This window comes from Mastigoproctus giganteus, chromosome 10 (genome assembly GCF_048544385.1).
Source record: "Mastigoproctus giganteus isolate SK-2022 chromosome 10, ASM4854438v1, whole genome shotgun sequence".
Taxonomy (NCBI): Eukaryota; Metazoa; Arthropoda; class Arachnida; order Uropygi; family Thelyphonidae; genus Mastigoproctus; species Mastigoproctus giganteus.
This window is the reverse complement of record NC_143584.1, coordinates 51,708,340-51,731,202: the sequence shown is the minus strand read 5'-3', so window position 1 is coordinate 51,731,202 and position 22,863 is coordinate 51,708,340. Positions and strand designations below refer to the sequence as shown.

The 22,863-nt window shown below is 35.3% G+C and overlaps 1 protein-coding gene across 2 annotated transcripts in view; it reads right to left on the bottom strand.

The window, feature by feature from the left end:
- Window positions 1-22,863, bottom strand: part of LOC150079033 (twitchin-like) — a 2,795,346-nt gene that overhangs the window by 2,146,936 nt on the left and 625,547 nt on the right. For both annotated transcript variants that reach the window (XM_090382361.1, XM_090382360.1), the window contains 3 exons: window positions 19,365-19,483; window positions 10,331-10,567; window positions 2,477-2,516 (listed from right to left, as the gene is read on the bottom strand). In XM_090382361.1, coding sequence (XP_090238487.1) covers window positions 2,477-2,516; window positions 10,331-10,567; window positions 19,365-19,483 — 396 coding nt within the window. The remainder of the gene's footprint in view (window positions 1-2,476; window positions 2,517-10,330; window positions 10,568-19,364; window positions 19,484-22,863) is intronic.

Sequence of the window (22,863 nt, the reverse complement as noted above, 5' to 3'; positions counted from 1 at the left end):
ATGATACCCAATTCCCATGTCTCCAAGAGTAATTGAATATGTGCCAACAGTATGGCCACATGAGCGTCAGAAATTACGTAAATCAACAGCTGAATTGGATTAGTTGGTTGGTTTGGATTTTATTGGCACATTAGCTGAATTGGATGAACAAGTTGATAGTGAGTCTTTGGATATATGGAAAGATAGTATTTTTAATAAATATGAAATTGATAAAATAAAATATGATAAATATGAAATTTATAAAATAAAATACGATAAATATGATTGATAAATATGAAATTGCCTCTAGTGCGTGCATACATAAATGCCTATATATAAATGCCTGAAGAACTCATTGATTGCTCCAGAATTATGGCATTCAGTACAATTTCATGAATTAGTACAAGTTGTTCAACAGTTCAATAGTACATTTTATAAAATTCTTATAAAAATAGGCAATGGAGAAGTGTTATTACCAGATGAACTTAAAATTATAGAATCGAGATTTATTACCAAAGATGTTACTAATTTATGTCCACAATGGATTCAACTATTTTTAAGAAATAGTGAAGCAAATGCCTATAATACAAATGCTTTAGTTGCAGATGAAACCCATGAAGTGGTTCCACAAGATTTATACCAAAGATATCATTCTGAAGAACAATTTTAACAAGTATGCAAAATAAAATTCTTAAAATGTCAGTGACTGTAACTGCAGGACTTCCATACATTCTATCATTATTGTACATGATTACTACAAATATAGATGTGGTCGATGGATTGGTAAATGGTGCAATTGGTACTTTAGTATATTTCAAATTTGAGGACGAGGAAACAATTAAATAAGTATGGATGAAATTTCCTGAGTCAAAAATAGGACGTAACCATCAATCTCGTTATATACAATATGCGAAAGATAGACATTTACCTAGTATCCATACCTATTATAAAACGATCAACTACGATTCCATTCAAGAACAATAGGAAATTAACATGTACAATTTCCTTTAGTATCTGCTTATGCTTTCAACTATACATAAATCTCAAGGAGGGACCTTCGACAAAGTTGTATATAATTATGAGAAAGATCATCAACAGCAACTTGTATACGTGGCGTTATCTCGAGTGACCTTATTGCAAGGTTTATATAATACAAATCCCCACGACAATTTCACATTTCACCAGGGTAAAGCTACTAATAATATAGAACTTCATGCTGAACTAGATCACTTGAAATATAATAAGCTACCATCTCTACAGGATGAACTGCAAGATTTCATACAAAGTGGTATATCTATATCGTCAATGAACGTACAAAGTTTATGGGCCCATGTTCAAGATATCGAAACAGACACAATCTTACAGCAATCCAAAATATTGATATTAAGTTAAACGTGGTTGGATAATGATGAACATATATTACTTAAACCATTCCAATGTGTGACTCAATTTAAAAGGTCGGATGTTCATAGTGGTGGTGTTGTGATATATCAACGTGAAGGTTCAACTATCATCGGCACAACATATAATAGCAATAATGCGACAGTGGTATCAGATGAAATTGGAAACGTTTGTGGATCTTTATGCAAATTCAATAGTCAATCTATTTACACTGTTGCCATATACATCACTCCAGGGATGTCGTTAGATATAATTCAAAAATTCATAAACAAGAATTTTATGCCGTATTCCATTGAAGGTGCAAAATTATTGGAAGAGCCAATGGATCGTATACCTATAGTTCTTGCTAGTGATTTCAATCTAGAATTAAATTCTGAGGCTGGAAAGAAGTTTTGTAAATTTATGAAAGATGTCTTCAATTCAGATATTAAGTCAAATAATTTAGTAAATGCTACATGTAATGGAATGACAATTGATGGAGTATTCACTAGGGAATTAAAATCATTTGAGTGCCAAAATTATATATCTTATTTCAGTTACCATAGCCCAATAATTTTTGTATTATTATAATATATATTTTATAAGAATTATTTCATTGTACACTAGTAAATGAAAAATTCCATTTATTGTTTTTCATTGTACTGAAATAATTTTTTCAATAAAAATGATGCAGCAATACTTTTTTATTTATTTTACTGTACCAGTTTCATAATGTTTTATTTTACTATACCCGTTTCATGATGTTTTATTTTACTGTACCAGTTTCATAACTGAGTTCCTGTAGTATTTTACTGTACCAGTTTGATTTACTGAGTTCCTGCAGTAAAGACGTTTTTAACGGCTGCCGCTGTGACATTATCAGTGACACTATCAGTCTCAGAGTAGAGGGGCAGCAAATCATTATGTACCTGGTACATATTTTTTTTTTAATTGAAAACCCAAAAGCCTCAAATAGGAGTAATTAAAGCCCTGTCTATTATCCCTTGACCTGTGTTTTGAGGATTGCAATGGTATTCACTGTACCTCCTCCCTAACAATTAGTAAATTCATAAGATTAATTAAGATACAAAGTAGTTAAAAAAAAAAAAAACCTTACCTGTGTTTCAACATGGCACGGAAATCCATACCACTCTCATCTAGTAAAAATTGAAAATTGCAAATGTGAGAACAAACAATAGTTAAAACTTAATTAAATTTAAATTATATATCCTTGAAAATAAAAAATATTATTCTTATTTCATTAAATTATGTAAAGAATACATTAGGATCAATATTATTTTTGTTCATTATACAACTTCAATTGCTTTAATAGAATAAGATTTCCGTGATATTGCAATTATATAGTTTTGTTTATAAAAGCTTATATAATCGGTAAATAAGGGAACTTGTGCATTGGCCACTCGCACACTGGCAAATTTTTTTTGTGGATTTATTGGATGTTTAAGAGGCAACTATGTAGAAAACTGTTTTCTATATGTTGAGAGCATTAGCATTAGCATTAGTAGAGGCATATGATGCAAGAAAGCAAGCTTATGCAGCATCAGCCAAAGAAAAAAAAAAAAAAAATTTCCACTTCACCCCTCCATTCGTTCAAAATACCTATCCAGCTGAGCCTTAAATTTATTTAGGCTATCAACTTCCACAACAAGGAATGGAAGTCTGTTCCACCAACCAACTACCTGCTGGCTAAAGGCAAATTTCCACACATCTGTCTTTCCTCAATTTGAATTTATGCCCTCTCAGGTTATTATTCTGAGCAAGAGGAAGAATCCCATTGGCATTGAGCATGCTCAAACCATTCAAGGCTTTATACACCTCTATCAGATCACCTTGCCGGTGCCTAGTCCCCAGACACTGTAATTTGCAAAACTTAAGTCTTTCTTCGTAAGAGCAACCCTTTGTTCCATTCACTAATCTTGTTGCCCTTCTCTGTACTCGTTCCAGCAGCTCTACATCCTTCTTGAAATGAGGCCTCCAGACCTGTATACAGTACTCAAGGTGTGGCCTGACCATTGCCTTATACAAGGGAATAATCACCTCCTTATCTCTGCTAGAAAAATTCCTGTATATCATTTATAAGACACCATGAGCTACTCTTACAGCCCGTCTGCACTGCTCAGAGAACTTCATATCTGCCTGCACAATTACCCCCAGGTTTTTTTCATTCTCTACCACTGTCAGTGTAGCACTACAGAGTTGATACATTGCTCTGGGTTGCTGTTTACCATATGTAGTACTTTACATTTGTCTATGTTAAACTTCATTTGCCACCTGTCAGCCCATCTGCTCAACCTTTCCAGATCCTGTTGCAGCAGCATAGCATCAGTAGTGTCCTTAACAACCATGCCAACCTTTGTATCGTCTGCAAACTTGGACATTAAGCTTGATATACCATCATCAATATTATTTATAAATACAGAAAACAATAATGGACCCAACACTGAACCCTGAGGGACTCCACTAATAAAATTAGTCCACGATGAGAGGCAACCATGAGAGGCAACCAGAAGGAGTAATACTCTTGATCTGATTCTTCACTGCTGATATTGGAAGATTATTATAATCTTCGAATATTAGTAATTCCTTTATCTGCACATTCCTAATGTGCAGATAAAGGAATTACTAGTTGGTAGTGATCATAGTGTACTGAGGTGGGATTTACTTAAAGATGTAACTACTGTCAGGGGTAAGGGGAAGGGATTTTACTTTTGTAAAGGTGATTACAGTGCTTTCAGAGAGGTTTTAAATTCTATACAGTGGGATCAACAGTGACTTCTATATGGAAAGCCTTCAGGGACTTAATCTTGGAGAGTACAAGACTTTTCATACCAACTAAGAAATACTGTTCAAGTTTTAGGCCTAAATGTATATATCAGATGAATTAATGCAGCTTGTGGAAGAGAAGAAAAATACATGGGATGCACATAAATTATAAGGTGACACAGAAGCATAGGGCAGATATAGGCTAGTCTGTAATCAAGTCACAAATGAGGTTAGGCAGGCGAAGGCAGATAACGAGAAATTTTTGGCAAAGGATGCAAAGAAAAACAGCAAAGAACTCTAGAAGGAAAGAATGAATCCGATTGGTCAACTTAACATAGATGGTTTAACTATTGATGATCCTGCTCAGGTAGCTGATAAACTGAATGAGTATTTTGCATTCACACATGAGGAGTTATTCAAGGAGGGGAATGCCAGAAGTTTATCAAACTCTAACAGAGAGCAAAGTGGAAGAGAAATTGTTGAAGTTAAACATAAGAAAAGCACCTGGGGTGGACGGGATCTATCTAGTTATATTAAAGAAGGCAGCAAAGGAAGTAAGCAAACCCTTACCCATAATTATGAAAACTTCCTTGGACTCAAGGGAAGTCCCTGTGGACTAGAGATGGGCAAATGTGTCCCCAATTCACAAAGAGGGAAGAAAGGGTTAAACATAAGAAAGGCACCTGGAATGGATGGAATCTATAGAGTTATATTAAAGGAAGCAGCAAAGGAAGTAAGCAAACCCTTAGCCATAATTATGAAAACTTCATTGGACTCAGGGGAAGTCCCCATGGACTGTAGATGTGCAAATGTGTCCCCAATTCACAAAGAGGGAGGAAAGGGTGACACAGGTAATTACAGACCTGTTAGTCTAACTTCTCTTCCAGGGAAAATAATGGAGTCACTGGTTAAGGAAGTGTTGCAGGGTCATCTAGACAAGACTGCAGTTCAGACACAGCATGGGTTTGTTAAGGGGAAGTCTTGTCTGACAAATTTGATTGGATACTATGATGTGGTCACAAAGCAATTGAATGCAAACAATAATTTTGATATCATATACTTGGATTTCAGGAAACCTTTTGATACTGTGGCACATGGAAGACTACTATAAAAATTGGAGCAGTATGGCGTTAAGGACAAGTTTCCACAATGGATTAAAGGATGGTTGATTGGGAGAAGACAGAGAGTGGTTATCAATGGATACTGCTCTTTATGGACTAATGTTATTAGTGGAGTCCTCCCGGGGTTCAGCGTTGGGTCCATTGTTGTTTTCGGTATTTATCAATGATATTGAAGAAGGTGTATCAGGCTTAATGTCTAAGTTTACAGATGATACGAAGGTTGGGAGGGTTGTTAATTACAGTAATGAGAGTACACTACTGCAACAGGATCTAGAAAAGTTGAGCAGATGGGCTGAGAGGTGGCAACTGAAGTTTAACATTGACAAATGTAAAGTATTGCATACGGGTATGCATTCAAATGTAAAGTACTGCATAAACTAACATACTGCAATGAAATTTGTTATTACCAAAGGCCCCACAAAGAGGAATAATTGCTATAATCTTATAGCTAAATATTTGCTTATAAAAGTTGATTAAAATCTGTTAAAAATCTGAAAGCACCAGCAGTGTGAAAATGGTGACCAACACTTCTTAAGTGTGAGGTATCATTCATATCTGCAGTATAACCCATTGGGCTACTGGTCAAAAGTTTCCATCAGAACATTGCCATATTTCATCATATAAGCCTACTGTAATCAGAAGGAGAGTAGGTAGTTTAACCTTTTGTTCTGTGTACAGAATACAAGGCAAAATTGAAAATGTGATGATTCAATATGCTTAAAAAAACTTTGTTTTCTGCTATGTGCTCATCAAAGATTGTTTCTATGCCTACCTTGTCTCTATGCAAACTATCTATTGGTTTTACAAGTAGTCTTTTTGTGTTAATTGTTCATGACATTTTTCAAGCAAAGAAAGTTTCACTTTCATTTTATTTGGCAATTTTCACTGAAAAAGAAAAATTGCTTTTGAGTAAAAAAAAAAGTGAATTCAATAAGTATGCAAGGTATAGGATAGTCAATCATATAAAGATATTTGCGTCACTGATAACATAGCCATATTGAATATGCACAAGCCTGGGCAACTGTCCCATGCAAAAACAGATCTGGCTGAAATTAGAGGGCTCACATACTGCATGAAAATTGTTTTTTCCGACTGCCCAATGAAATACCTCACACAGAGGAACCAAAGAAAAGGTTTTGTACAGTTTCTTGTCATTTATAAGCAGAAATTACCATCAACATAGTCATATCAGACACAAGAAAACAGCAGACAACTGATTTAAAACCAGTTAGAATTAGAGGCACCCTTCCCACATGGAAAGTTTTGACCAATGGCCCCCATGGGTGGGATTCTGTGCAGTGGAACACAAATTAAAAAACTTGGTGTACTCTTTATGCCATGGGTTGAAATATGACAGCATTGAGTGTATCACATTGCAACTTCCAACAACCATGGTAGGTCAAAAATCTGTGCAACTCATCACCAGAACTCACTGTATGAAATCATAATGCTTGTAGAAGGAGAAACATTTCTGATGGCAGGAATTTGCTATATGGTACACTAGTGGCAGGAATTTGATGTGTGATGGCAGGAATTTGCTATGTGGTACACTAATGTCTGCCATACCACTGGGGAGTATGATCATTATGTGTGCATTAGGACATAAAATAAACAGGCAGATAAAATTCAGTCTGTTTCAGTAATATACAGGGTGTCTCAAAAATATTGGTACAAACGTTTAGGGGAGGTACGTAACATCTAAAGGAATGTGAATCGCATAGTAACCCATAACCGGAGAGGTCAGAGGAAAGTAGTAGCAGAAGCCCAAGAAGCAGAAATGACACAAGACAGTAATTAGTGGCAAACATTTATTTGACATAATATTAATAATGGAGTACGAGATGGATGCATTTCATGATGTTACAACAGATGCTCGAAGGTTCCACCATGAGGCGCGATGCATGCGTGACACCAACGGTTGAACACACCTGGAGTTTCTTTGACAGTAGCAGCAGTGCAGACGAGTCTTGCCATGAGATTCATTTCCGTCTCCACAGGCAATTCACACACCTCGATAAATCAGGTGAGTGTGGGGGGCCAGGCAACGGGTCCACCATGGCCAATCCATCGACGCCCAAAACGCCTGTTCAAATGGTCACGAACACACCTTCCATAATGGGCAGGCGCCCTGTCATGTTGAAACCAAATGTTGCGTCTCACATTTGCTGGAACATTGTCAAGTAACTGTGGTAGAACTTGTTCAAGAAAGATCCAATATTTAGTGGAGTTCATGCGGGACGGTAACAGGTATGGGCCGACTAAGCAGTCATCGACCATACCTGCCCACACATTTATTGCAAAGCGATGTTGTGCCGCATGGGGGTGCACACCGTGCGGGTTGTCCTGAGCCCACACATGAGCATTGTGCTGTTGAATAAGCCTTCCCGAGCGAAATAAGCCTCATCCGTGAACAAAACATAGGCTGGAAAATTCAAGTCTTGAACACTTTCTTGGAGAAACCACTGTGCAAAAGCCACACATGCAGGATGATCTTGGGGGAAAGCAGTAACTGAACCCTTCGGAGATGAAAGGGGTGTAAGGAATCGTGGTGCCAGACTTGCTGTACACTGCAATGGGACACTCCTAAGGCAGAGGCAATGGCACGTGTGCTGGTAGTAGGATTATTCTGGACGGCATTCAACACACTTTCTTCCATGGTGGGAGTTTGCGTTGAACGTGGTCTGCCTGCACTACTCCTGTTACCTCTAAATGACCCATAATCGCACAAATTTTGATACACATGTGCAAACAAACAGTGGTCCGGTACATGTCTGTCTGGGAAGCGTTCTCCATAAATTCGGTGAGCGGCTCTTTTTTTTTTTTTTTTTTTGGGTAGTTGTTGGCGCATCGGCTTCTGTGGCCATAATGCACCTCCCACGGTTTTTGCAGTACTTTGATCCAAGTCCGAGGCGGGATTCGAACCCGCGACCTTTGGGTTGCCAGGCAGGCACTTTACCCACCCGGCTAGCCCGGTCGGCTCGTCTAATTGCCCTCTGCTAATCCATACACTAGGTGCATGTCTGCCAGCTCACAGTTTGTATATCGATGCATGCTCTTCGTGCGGCGACTACTGCTTGAATGAGTAAACCAGAAATTTTCCCTCTCGCAAACTGATGAACAGTACCATGTACTGACTTACGGTGACGTTTCCGGTTATGGGTTCCAATGCAATTCGCATTCCTTTAGATGTTACCTACCTCCCCTAAACGCTTGCACCAATATTTTTGAGACACCCTGTATATTTCAACAGAATGTATTAACACATTCAGAAAATAAAATGTCACCTATCAAATAAGCATACCAGCCAATAAAATTTGCATATAAAAATTGTTGTTTGTCAGTAAACTATGATTTGATGGACAGGTGGATGGTGCAATGAAAGGAAAGATGCCAAAGTGTGTAGAAGCATCATATTTTCTGATTTTATTACTATCGTGCCCTTCACCCTTATAAGCTGGAAGTGCTACAATGGAGAAAGACAAAGTTAAATATATGAATTTTATCCTCAGATAAATGGATTTGCTTGTCAATGATGCCATCTATCTGTCAAAAATTTGTTCCAGTAATTAGCCAGCATTTCACGTAAGTAAAAAGATAAAGAGGAAAAGTTATGAACATTTTAAGTGAAAATCTCCATATTTTAACAAATTCTGGGTCATTACTGCTGAAAAAGTGTACATGTAGTCAGTTCTTTGCTGAGTGAAGAATCAGCAGTATTACATACTGCAATATGCTAAATACGTAACTGATGTCCAGTAGCCAGAGGTAAAACTGCTTTGTTTCAGCATGATGGTGTGCAGTCACATTTTTCATAATGAAGTTACAACATTCCTGAATGATCACATACCTGTCAGAAGAACTCAGCATGGAGGGGGGCATGCCCTGGATGGCTCACATATCTTATCTAATCTACCCTACAATATATATATTTTTTTCCCTGTAGGGTTACGTTAAAATTTTTTTTATACTAACAGCATTATGTACAAAGTACATAAGTAAATTATGTACTTTGTACATAATTTGAAGTAGTGCAATACATGGCAACTCATTTTGAAGGAGGAACACAATATGAGATACAGATAAAATGATGCCCTTTTACACTACAAATATAGTTTTTTTGCCTTTAAGAGTGATTTATGGTGTATTCACACCAATATTATATAGATTATTTATACTCTTAAACCTATGATGCCTTGTTGCATTGAGTTAAACTTATACATTATCATGTACACCTTTCAGCATCTCTCATATTGTGTGATTACCTTCACAACTGGATTGTCATGTCTGCAATACCAGAGTACCTGCCCACCCACCCACCGATGAAAGGCCAAAAAGTCTTGAAATGGTGCCATCTGGGGGAGCCTGATGATGTCCAAAGTTTCCAAGAATAGGTAACAACAGTCTTCCCCACTGGGGAAGCATTGCCTATTCGATGAGTTTGAGTGGTGTGAGTTAAAGGAGTTACTGTTCCTTTCATTCTTCTACACTGTTTCTTTTCCTCTTCCACTCCTACTATTACTTTCCCTCTACTTTTTTGCTTTTCTAAGTCTAATAGAGACAAGTGGATAGTCGAGTTATTATCCCACACATATACAAAATATGCCTTGAAATGGTGCTGCTGGGCGGTGGTGCCCACTGAGAATAAGTAACAGTAGTCTTCTCTTTCAGTGAAGTGTTACTTATTCGAGGTAGTGAAATACATGGCAACTCGTTGGGAAGGAGGAGCACAATATGAGATACAGATAAAATGATGCCCTTTTACACTACAAACATGTTTTTTGCCATACTGGTGTGAATATACCAAGAGTGATCTATGGTATATTCACACCAATATTATATAGATAATTTGAAGGAAAGGAGATGTTAATTAAAATAACTGAAGTGATGGTTAAAGCATTCAGGCAGCTATATCATTTTAATTATGACCAAATCTATTTTATTATATGAGTAATGAAATTAAAAACATTGATTGTGGATTATTCAATAAAAGATATATGAATATCTGTTCCTTTAATATCAAAACTTTATTTCAGAACAATGTTATGGACACACAAAACAATGCTCACCTCCAACAAAAAGACTCATGCTGACACTGTCTTCTCCGAGTTTATTATAAGCTAAAATTTTGTATTTTCCTTCATCAGCAGATTTGGCTTTTCGTATACAAAAACAGACAGTATTTGTTTCTCCATCTGTTATCACTTTATAGCGACCACCCTCATAAATTTCAGTAGTTCCTTTGAAAAATCTAAATTCTGGAACAGGATTACCTTCAACTTCACAAGAAAGGTAAGCTACTCCACCTAAAAATAAATCAAACAAACATTAATCTACTTTTAAAGACTGTGGCAATAATGTTCAAAAATCATGAAAACATTATGCTTAAAAGTTAGTTTAACCTTTTGCAACTATGCACACGCATATATGTTTTCCATGTGTGGGCCCCTGAGAAAAGTATAATATATGTGTTTTGAAAGGTCACTTCAAAGAATGTATCCATTAACGTACAAACTGTTTTATAATATTCCATTCAATGCTGCTTTCTCTTGTTTAAGTTTCCAGCTAATAGTGTATACAATTTAATACATGGCAGCACAAAAATAGATTTTTCAAAGAGGAGGAGGAGATCATTGCTATCAGCTAGAGTTGTCCAACTTAGTATTAGTATAAGTAATGGCCACATGGTACAAGAAAGTCATGGCATATGCTGCACCAGCCAAAAAAAAAAAAAAAAAAAAATTAAATAACATAAAATAAAAAATAATAATAAAAATAAGAAGAAAATTTAATAAAAATAAGAAGGAAATAGACCACTTATGCATAATTATCGAGCTGACCATTGAATTTCCCAAAACTGTCAGCCTCTACCAACCCATGTAGGTAACTTATTACAGTAATTTATAACTCGCTGGCTAAAATAAAACTTCCTGCAATCCAGTCTAAAGAGCATTCCCCCGTAACTTGAAATTATGGCCCCTAGTTCTAGAATCGTGAAAATTTCGTCATCATTCATTTTACTTATGCCTCTCAGAGCCTTAAACACCTCAATCAAGTCTCCTCTAAGGTGCCTAGTTGGAGCTCTGCAACCCATATATTCAAAGTCTTTCCTCATATGGATGCCCTTTTGCCAATCTCACAAGGCAAGTTACCCATCTATGGACCCTTTCAAGAAGCACAATGTCTTTTTTTAGGTGCAGACTCCATACTTGAACACAGTATTCAAAGTGTGGTCTAACAATAGCCTTATATAATGGGATTATGATATCCTTATCTCTACTAGCAACTGTTTGATAAATCATCAATAGGACACCATAGGCCTACCTTGCAACCTGTCTACAATGCTCAGAGAACTTCGTGTCTGACCATATCATAATGCCCAAGTCCCTTTCCTCCACTACCGGCTTTAGTTCAAGTCCACCAAGTGTATAAGTTATTTTGGGGTTACTGTTCCCCAGGTGCAATACCTTACACTTTGCTGGATTAAAGCATAGCTGCCATTTTTCTGACCCTCCTTGAAGTCTATCTAGGTCATTCTGAAAAAGCTCTGCTTGCAGCGATCATTAACTACTCTACCAATCTTTACATCATCTGCAAATTTAGACATCACACCCTCTATCCCTTCATTGATGTCATTTATGAAAATCAAAAACAACAGTGGTCCTAATACTGATCCTAGGGGTACCCCTAGGATCAGTATTAGGACCACTCATTTAGGACTAGGATCAGTATTAGGATACCCCTAATACTCCTAATACTGATCCTAGGGTCAGTATTAGGAGTATATCAAACCCCTAGGATCAGTATTAGGGGTATTACATCAACCCAATCGGAGGAATAACCATTTATCACAAACCTCCACCTCCAGCCCTGAAGCCATCCAGCTATCCATCTAAGGATTTTCCTTGTGATTCCAACATGTCCAAGCTTATAAAGTAACTGCTCATGTGGGACTGAGTCAAATGCGTTGCTGAAATCTAAATAAACAATGTCGGAATTATTCCCTGAGTCCAGCTCTTGAGTGACCCTGTCAAAATAATTAACCAGATTAGTTAAATATGATTTTCCCTTTACAAAACCATGCTGAGTATCATTCCAAATTCCATTTCTATCTAAATATCCTGAATGCCACCCTTTCCATCATTGTTTACATGATTTTCCCTACTACTGAAGTTAGACTGACTGGCCAGTAATTTCTCACATCACTCTTTGAACTGCCCTTATGTATAGGAAATACATTGGCACTTTTCCAATCCAACAGAATCACTCCCAAGTCCAGTGATGCTCTCATAATTAACCTCAATGGTTCAATGCACTCACTTACTGCCTCCCTTAAGATTCCAGGGTATATACCATCAACCCCAGGAGCCTTACTAGCCTGTAGGCTCAAAAGTTTTTTAATTAAATAAACATGCGGAATTTCAACATTATTAATTATGTTTTTTTTTCAACTTCACTCCCATAATTTCTCATTGACACAAAGAGTTTTTCTTCTGTAAATATCGATGCAAAGTAACTGTTGAGTTCATCTGCAACTTCAGATGGGATATCTAATACTATCCCACGTCCATTACATAAGGATTCAATCTGGTTTGTCCTTCTCTTCTTTGCATTTATATATGTGAAGAATTCCTCATCCCCACTCTTTGCTCTCTTTGCCAGTGATTTCTCATAATCTGCCTTTTCCAGCCTAAACTTTTCAGTGGCACTATTACAGATAAATTTGTAACTGTTATAGGCTCCAGTACTTTTTATTGCTCTGTAACTTTTCCATGCCATCTTTTTCTGCTCAAGTAACCTCACAACTTCCTTATTCATCCAACTTGGAATCTTCCTCGTGGAGTATTTTTTAATAGTATATAAGCATTCAAGATTTGATTCGCTCTCTGCGTGATATCTACCCAGTTAATACAGGCTATTGTGCTCCTTTCCTGAAATTATAACCCATTCCTTTGCCTTTTACTACTGCTACCCCTCTCTCTCTCTCTCTCTCCATCGGCCACCATGATCACTTCCTGCTACTGGTTCCTGTACTGTCACCCCTATTATGTCATCTGGTTCATGGGTGATGATGAGGTCTAGAATATTCTTTTCCTTAGTACTTTCCCTGACATGTTGATACAAATAACAATCATCTAGTTTATTTAAAAATTTTGTCCCCATGTGGAGTTTCCTTCCCATTTGCTCCAATCAATTAGAGGCAAATTAAAATCACCCATAATAAGACATTGATGCTTACTTGCCCATTCCATCTGCACATAGAGGCTCTCATCGTAATCTTCACAATCACTTGGCCTGTAGATTACTCCCACTCTCATTATACCTTTGCTCCACACCATACAGATTCTATACTAGCATGTAAAACATCCACAAGCCCTATCATGTCAGCATTACTTGTCCTAACCAGCAGTTCAAATTCATTCATTTTATTGAAGACACTTCTGACATTACTGTATAAACAATTAAGACTTAATGTTCTTGTATAGTTAACTACCCTGATGCACCCATTAAAGTTATTTAAGCTTGCTTGCCTGGTATTAGCTACCCGCTCATTTGAAATGTTTCTGCCCTCAGAACTTGCTAATAAGTTCTGTTGCAGTAACAAACAAGAACTCTTGAGGTATGTGCAAGTGTTACTTTGACCAATCAGATAAATGCGTATTTATATTACCCCCTTTTGCTCCCAAACTAGCGCTCTCCCTGAACCTTTAAGGTATCCTCAGTAATACTGGCAAAAATTCTTGCACCCCCCCCCCTCTTTGTTTAAATGTATCCCATCTCTACAAAACAAATTCCTTCTACCAACAAGCGGGGGCCAAGCTGATAGAAATTTCCCCACAAAATGATTAACTTTAAACTTCTCTGACCTAGTAGTCATACCAAACTATAAAAAAGAAACATTTTTGTTTCTTTCTTTTTTACACTGTATAAGTGTGGATAACACTTATATAGTGATATTCAATATTGCACGTTGTTTGAACTGAATGTTCAAAGATGATTCCATTTAAAATTATGTAATTTGTAAATGAAAACAAACATACAGAAATGCTACTATATAAGTAACTAAAAACAATCAGATCTCAAAATGTTATCTGAAGCAAATATTCAATTAAAAATTCAACTATTTTCATTAGATGTAGGATCTACATTCACATTGGCACTGTTCACTGGTATGAATTGACAGGACATTTGCACCTCTGTAGTCTAAATAAATCACCCCAACTCTAGTGATGATCTCAGTGTAGCCCCTTAGCATTCCTATGAGTACTGGTGTATTCCTTTATTGCATTCTTTAAATTAGCAGGATGTACCCTATCTACCCACCCAAGACCTTACCCTCCATCAGCTTCAGTATTTTTTTTTCTAATACAGATCATTACACTACTAATCTTACTGCAATCTGACTTTCCTTCTCTGCCCCCATCCCCAGTTCAAGTGTGGTTTCAGTTGTAAAAATGGATATAAAATAACTGTTCAACTCATGTGCAATTCCAGCTGGATTTCATTATTTTTGACCTGGAGGGGATCCATGTGATTTACTGTCTTCATTTTTGCATTCACTACAAGAACTCCTGTCTCTATTCTTAGCTATTTTTTTATTTATTTTTTTTTTGCCTGTAATTTCTCATACTAAACATTCACTTTTCTTTTGTTACATATCCTTGTAGTATCCCAATTTGTGATTGTTACATATCCTTGTAGTATCCCAATTTGTGATAGTTACATATTCTTGTAGTATCCCAATTTGTGATTGTTACATATCCTTGTAGTTCTTATGTATGATAAAATGTAGCTATCCCATGCTTTCTTCTTCAGTTGAATCAACTCTCATCAGCCATTTTGGAATTCTCCTTTTGTGATACTTTACCACTGAAACAAATATGTTTGTGGCTTACAGGGTAATTCATTTAAACATTTTCCACAGAGCATTTTTTTCAAATGTTTTGTATCTATAAAGCAGTCTCATGAGTCCCCCCTGCCACTGCCATCTTTAAAAATTGAAACCTACTCCACTAACTTTGACAATTTAAATTTCCTTAGACACTACCCATTTTATAACATTGTAGCTGCAATTGCTAATCATTCCGGTACTGTTAATAACACCAGATCCTTCACGAGGATCCAGTGTTATTTCACTTTCAGAAAAAAAAAAAAAAAAAAAAAAGAGTATAAATATATTACAGGGCATCAGCATATGTAACTGATTATCATCACACTATTAGCAGTCACAATGTTATATAATGGAGAGTGTTAAGGAAAATATGAAATTTAGTCAAAACCTAGGGTCAATTTGTAGTCGATATTTTAATAATATGGCACAAGGTGAACAGAATCAAACATTTTTATATACATTCTTAAACAGAAATACTCCCACTGTTAAATTTAAAATGGAAAAGAGAACAACAAGCGACTCCCATTTCTGAACATATTAATAAGTGTGAAAAATAGGATAATTATAAAAATATTAAAAAAAATCCACAATCAGGAATAGTTTTAAATACCTATCACTCATTCTACCCTAATAAAAAATAGGGGTTAGGTGATCTTTTATGGAGAGTCTTTTATTGCAAGGGCAGGGAAGTAACTCAATAACTGAATCACATCAGGAAACTAAGCCAGAACAACAAATGCAAAAGTATAACTGACACCACAAAAGAATACAAAAAGGCACCACCACAACAGGAACCACACACACACAACAAACATTGTTATCTTGTACATACTGGAGTAAGCCACATGGTAATCAAATTTGTTAAAAATTTCAACATATCCACTTTTACACATGAACTGATCACTAAAAAACTTATTCACATGATAGGAAGAAGAGAAATACAATGCAAGAGAATCAATTTACAAATTAAAATGGAAGTGTAGAGCATGTACATAGAAGAATCATACAAGTTTCCTTGAGAATGAGATAATACAAAAAAGACCCACAATATAAACAACCAAATTAGACCCTATCTTCCATTCACTGCATGGCAAAGAAGACCAAAGATCAGCTTCAATCTCTCTCTCTCTAATGGTAAATCAAAAGAAGTGAACTTCATAATATGCCACAACCACAATAATTAATGAAAATGAAAGGACCCATTTCAAAGAATAATGTTGCTGATTATTCAAAGAAAAAATGTTTATCAAAACAATTGAAACAAGCAAAAATTGCCAGAGAAATCAGTCCAGCTAATCAAATGACAGAAGAAAACTCCAGAACAGTGATACATTAGCATTAGCATCAGCATTAGTAGAGACATATGATGCAAGAAATGGGAAGGTTTTTTTGGGTTTTTTTTTTTGGCTGATGCTGATAAGCTTGCTTTCTTGCATCATATGCCTCAACTAATGCTAATGGTAAGAAAGCAAGCATACACAGTCAGCCAAAAAAAAAAAAAAAAAAAAAAAAACACCCTTCCCATTTCACCCATCCATTCCCCTCCAAATGTTTGTCTAGTTCTGCCTTGAATTTAATTCAGATGAAATAACTGAGTAATCCTGTTAAAATGTATTTTAAGTCATTACAGACTTATATTAAGAAAATTATAAACAGATATAATATAAATCTATACAACATCTATAATATAAGTCTATACAACCCATCTAGGTCACTAAATTTGGCTCAAGAGCGTCCCAACCAAATGTCACCTGTAGTGCGGGGAGGGGGATGTGACTGGTCAAATATACAGCTACATATGCTTACGCCCAAACTGAAAAAAAACTATTATTCTTTCAACAATATGGCAATAACAGTATACACCCAAAGGATACACCCAAAATTTCATACTAACAGTTATATAATTATATTTTTTATCAAAAACATGTTTGTTTATTATAATTAAGAAATGACATTACATGGTGATTTTCCATGAAATTTTTCTCTCTAAATAACCACTCTTACACAACGTGAGTTTTTTTAAAGTTAGTTAAAGTTATTTAGTCAATTTCACTTATGAAATACATTTATATGTATTTCATAAGTGCATAGTAATAGTGTGATATATAAGTACTCATATAATAACTTTTTTTTTTCTTTTTGTAGTTTTTTATAGCTACCAAACAAAGGTGTAAGTTATCTCCTATTATATAGGGCAGAGGCAGGTAAAGCATAACATCGATGGTGGCACCAAGTTTTGCAGTGCATGTGTAGCCTATTTTGTAATACCTATATACAATCAAGATAAGCTGTGAGCACCACATTTCTGCTGCAAAATTTGCAGGTCAACACTGCAGGAGTTTTGTGGTAGTCGTATGTGTAAGTCTCTCTTATAGACCTCAAATATGGAGAGCTCACAGATCATCATGATGAATTATACTTTTGTATTATATTATATCAAAATTTATGAAGTCTGTGGATTAAAAAATATAGTTTTTTCCAAAAAATGTCTATTGTTACAGTGCCACATAATGATGACCAGCTAATTCCATAATCACTTTTCACAGAAGAGCCTTCAGAACTGGATGATGAATCTGGTGAACAGGATAACTAGGTTTACATCTCAGAAGCCTATGAAGTAAAGTGTCACATTTCCCTAATCAGCAAAAATTGAAAGACTTAGTTAGGGGCTTAAGTCAAGCCACGTCCAAGTCCAATGTGGATCTCCTGATATCTTGAGTTTAAAAGAACAAAATCTGCTGAATCTTAGCTACAGGACTTCTACATAGGACGAAAAAAAAAAGAAAAAAAAAGGAAATATCATTTAGATATACACCTATTGATTCCTGTTACACAAACTGTTCATATTTATGTTAGAATGTGAACGTGAGTTACAGAGGACCAGGTATGACCAGTATAAATGGCAAGTTTGTGGTGAATTCAAGAATGAGATTCCTTCTGCATTTGCAAGGTCGTCTCACTTCCCTTGCTTGCTCTGGCTCTGGGAGTACAGCATGGCAGTAGATTAGCACTACAGAAGAAGAGATTGGTTTTCCAGAACTGGTTTGCACACAATGTAGTAAACAATAGCCATTGGTTTCAACAAACAGTCATGCTTCCTCCACTCCATATTAAGCTGGAATCAAACAATTTGTTAAAGGCATTTGATACCCAAGTTGACACCATTCAGCATATATTCCACACTGAAAACTATAGTGTTTTGCTAAAGAAAGAAAAAACACTAGAGAAAGTGTTTTTCTATATTAAAAATTCAAGAAGTCTCTACTGGTTAGTTGAAAATGTTCTATAAAATCAGCAATATCCTGTGCACAACTTTTACCTGACTGCCAGTGGTCTTATTATATAGGTGCAACTGGCATTTCAAAACTGGCATTTCAAAACAAGTTATCCAAAAACAAGAACTGTCACAACTAAAACAGTGCTATTTTGCCAGGCATAGTGCACATACCTATTTTTATGATGATATTTTTCACTGGAAATGACTTAAAGAATAATCTGAAGTTAAAACATAATCATAAATGAAATAAAAGTTTTGCATAAAAATTAAAACATAATGTCATAAATCACACTGTACATACTGCTATTGCAAAATGTGATATTTAGACCAGGAAAAACAATTAATGAGAAATAGTTACTAAAACTGCATTAAAAGCATTATAAACAGTTTTATAAAATATTAATATTATAAAATATTAATAGTATATTATTATACAGTGCTATATGGTGCCTCCGTAGCCAAGTGGGCAGGGAGCAGCAGTGCGAAGCACATGCTTCTTGATTAGACCGGGGTTCGAGCCCATGAGTGACTAAATACGGAGGATGCGGAAAGGTCAGGAATGACCACCGCATATCCCCGGAGCAATATGGCCTTAGTTGCTAATGCTCCTAAAAACAAAATAACAACAACAACAGTGCTATATAAGTTTTTATGCTTAAAAACTACTGCTCAAATTAGCATATTATTTTATTTTTATCACTTTTAGTTTTGTATTATTTTATTGTATTTTATTATGCACAACTGGTCAGCAAGACTGCCAATGAATTAATATCATCTAAATTCCAAAAATTAATTTATCTCAAATTTCTTTATTAAAAATTACATTAAGATGCATCAATGTGCTTTATTAATTATAAAGTATTAATTATAATACTTTATAATTAACAAATAGTGTCCTTTAATGGGATAGGTATTTCAAATATTTTTAAAGTACCTTCAACAGCAGTAATATTTTCTTGATAGTCAATAATAGCAGGAGGTGCTTCTTCATTATCAGGTATAGGTCGTAATGGTGTTGATGGTTTATCTATTTTTTCTTGGAGTTCAGAAATGCTGCAGAATAAAGATATACAAATTAATATCACATAACATTTAAATAATGTTTTTTATTTAAACATTATTTAAATGTTTTAATTTGAACATAAAAATAATGTGCAGATACTGGGTAATCAGTAACACTTTTGCTCCATGATAAAAATCTATTAGCGCATTATATTTCAAAACCTCTACTGGTTTCTTGATCACATAATAAAATAATACCAAAAAAAAAAAAAACACTTTTCTTTTTTGAAAACAGTTCATGAAGTGACATCGAGCAGGTCTGTATGTACAGTCCTCTTAGCCTTAACCAGCTTATTTCTCCACCTTCTCCTCTTCCTGAGTGTCTATGCCTTATTTCACAGTTAATTATCAAAAAGGTTAACCAGTGTGTGTGTGTGTGTGTGTGTGTGTGTGTGTGCTTATCCTTGATATCTCTCAACTGTTTCTATCAATAGTGAAATTTCAAAATTTTCTAATGTAGTACTTGTCCCATGGTATTACTTATAAAATCTCATTCACCCCAATAATCAAAATCCTTTTTGATAACTGGTCTTTTGCATAAATATACATGCTTAACAACTTTGAATATTTTGATTTTTAACTTTGCATGTTTTTTGGTGCTCTTCCTTTTTTAGTGTCAAAATATTTGTGGGAAAATGTACATTGGAGAGATACGACAGGTTTGATGTATCTTGTATTTTCAATGGGTACACAAAAACAAGAGAAAAGACAAAATAAATATCAGAAGTTGATGAGCATAATATATTTATGCAAAAAAATCAATCAATAAAAAAGAAATTTTAAGATTGAACTAAAAATGATTTAAGATTGAAAAATCAATCAATAAAAAAGAAATTTTAAGAAATTTAAGATAAGGCAGTGAACAAGGTTTTATAAAAATGGAAAATTAAAGAAACAAGGCACATTAGGAATTTCTGAAATTTTGCTATTAATAAAAACAATAAGAAGATTTTGCGAGCACATGGGTAACTATTTTGGCAATAAACTATGCAAAAGGCAAACACACTCAGATGGAGGAGGAGGAGGGTAAGTTCAGTGCATAATAGACATACTTGACATCTCATCTCTTCAATGAACTATGTTCTGTTTACCTTCTCTTGGTAACATGGTAGATGTGATTAATAAACCTGCAGAGATTTTGAAATATAATACACTTTAAAATTTGTTTTTAAGTGGGTTTCTGGACTGGATGCATGTGATCTGGAGTGAATTTTTTTGAGGAACTCACAAGTTTGTAAAAACTGAAACAATGAAAAATGCTTTTAAATATTATTCTTTTTTCCTATTTTGACTTATATAGTCAAACAACAGAATAGGATTATTATCAAAAATAAAATCAAACCTGAGAAAAAGTGTATAAATATAAAATAATTGTAAAAGTCATTAAAATATTTTAAAAAATTGTAAAATGGAATTGATGAAATAATTGGCACTTCAACCTGCATGCAGTGTAATCTGCCTTAAGGAATTACAGATTTTTCTTAAGGAATTTCTTAAGGAATTAGAGATTTTTCTCAGACATTTTATGGTACTTCCTGTACCATTTCTTTAGCGACTAAAGACAGCACAACTGTGTTATGCTGTCTTTACAGTCACTAAATTATGGTGACTTCATTTACATAAAGTTATTAATTTGGTTAATAATTTCTTAATTTGTTAATATTTAGTCTTTAGTAATTATACGTGTAATAGATCCTGAATTTGTCAACAGATAGCTATTAGTAAGCATCACGTAAAGATTAATTTTAGAAGTTTAAATAATTTTTAAATTAGTTAACAATTTAGTTAGCATTACCATTAGTAGAGGCATGTGATGCAAGAAAACAAGCTTATATAGCATCAGCCAAAAAAAAAAAAAAACCTTCCCGCTTCACCTATTCATTCACTCCAAAGGTTTGTCTAGTTCAGACTTGAATTTATTTCAGCTGTCAACTTTCACAATGACAGATGGAAGTTTGTTCCAGCAATTAACCACCTGCTGGCTAAAGGCAAATTTCTGCACATCTATTCTATAACTGTCTTTCCTCAATTCGAATTTATGCTCCCTCAGGTGCAGAATCTGAGCAAGAGAAAATGGGATTCTTCCTCTAGTTAATACGGTTAAATTTAATAAAATAATATAAAATTTAATTTAATTTAATAAAATTAAAATTAAACTTAAGTAAACAGATAGCCATAAATACTTACATTCCTGTAATGCTGTCCTTTATGACCCCATCAGCCAAGAGAGCAGCTTTAAATTAATTATATGTTCTATACTGTACTCTCAAACTAAGAATTTTTTGAATCAAAACTCAGGTTAAAGTATCCTGGGGCCAATAACAATTTGTACCCAAAAGTAAGAGAATAGGGATTTGAATGTTGTAGGACTATATATCTGTTTGGCAGATAATCTTTGTCAGCATCTTGATTGTACGGGTGGGTTCAAAAATATGTTAGGAGGAGGATAGGGCTTCTTTTATCAAGATATAACTGTTTATGGTTTCTGTTGTTTTTGTTTTTATTTTCATCCGTAACACTCTGCTCTTGAAAACATGCATGCTGTTAGTGTCTATCTGCATGCCTTTGTTTCGGTTAATACTGATGGTTATGCCAATAATGAAGGATTCTTTGTACAGTCTGCATTTCCTGTACCTGCCAGTGGTTAGAATAGAGATGTTCTCGAAATTCCATTGGTGATCCTCGCTTCAGATGTGGAATAAACTAGAAGCCTGAAAAACTCCTTGTAAAAATAGTTCCAAATCTATCTCCCATTTGTACCCATTGCTGATTAACTTCCTGATGTCAATCATTCCTGAAGTAATGGAAAAACAGTTAAGGTAAGGAAAGCCAGCAAGAGAACGACGAGAAACGTCGGATAACTTACGCGGAAAATTAGTTTCCCGACACGGCACTCTAGTGCTGGTCGCTCGGTAAACAGAAGGTAGGCGTTATTGGTCTGGAGCAGAAATCGAGAAGGATATATTGATTGACAGGTAGGCATGGCAAACGATGAAATGATTGGTGGTGGGCGCGACAGACGACAAGCTACAGGGCATATTATTGAACAAGGGAAAAAAATAATTTTTTTATGACTGTGATTCTAAAGAAAAAAGGTTAGGTTACCCCCTCCACTTCAGGAAGGGTTCAAGATCCCATGGGATTCAAGTCGAGGTAACCTAACCTTTTTTCACCATTACGAAATAATGGTGAAAAAAGGTTAGGGCATGTGCCATTAGGGCAAGTTACCATTAGTGCTACTAAAGTAATACTAAACCGATGTTATCGTGTGTTGCGTTTGCGCACAAATCAGCACATCATCATCATCATCATCATCAGCCATTTTCAATCCACTGCAGGATGAAGGCCTCTCCAGCAACTTTCCAGTTCCT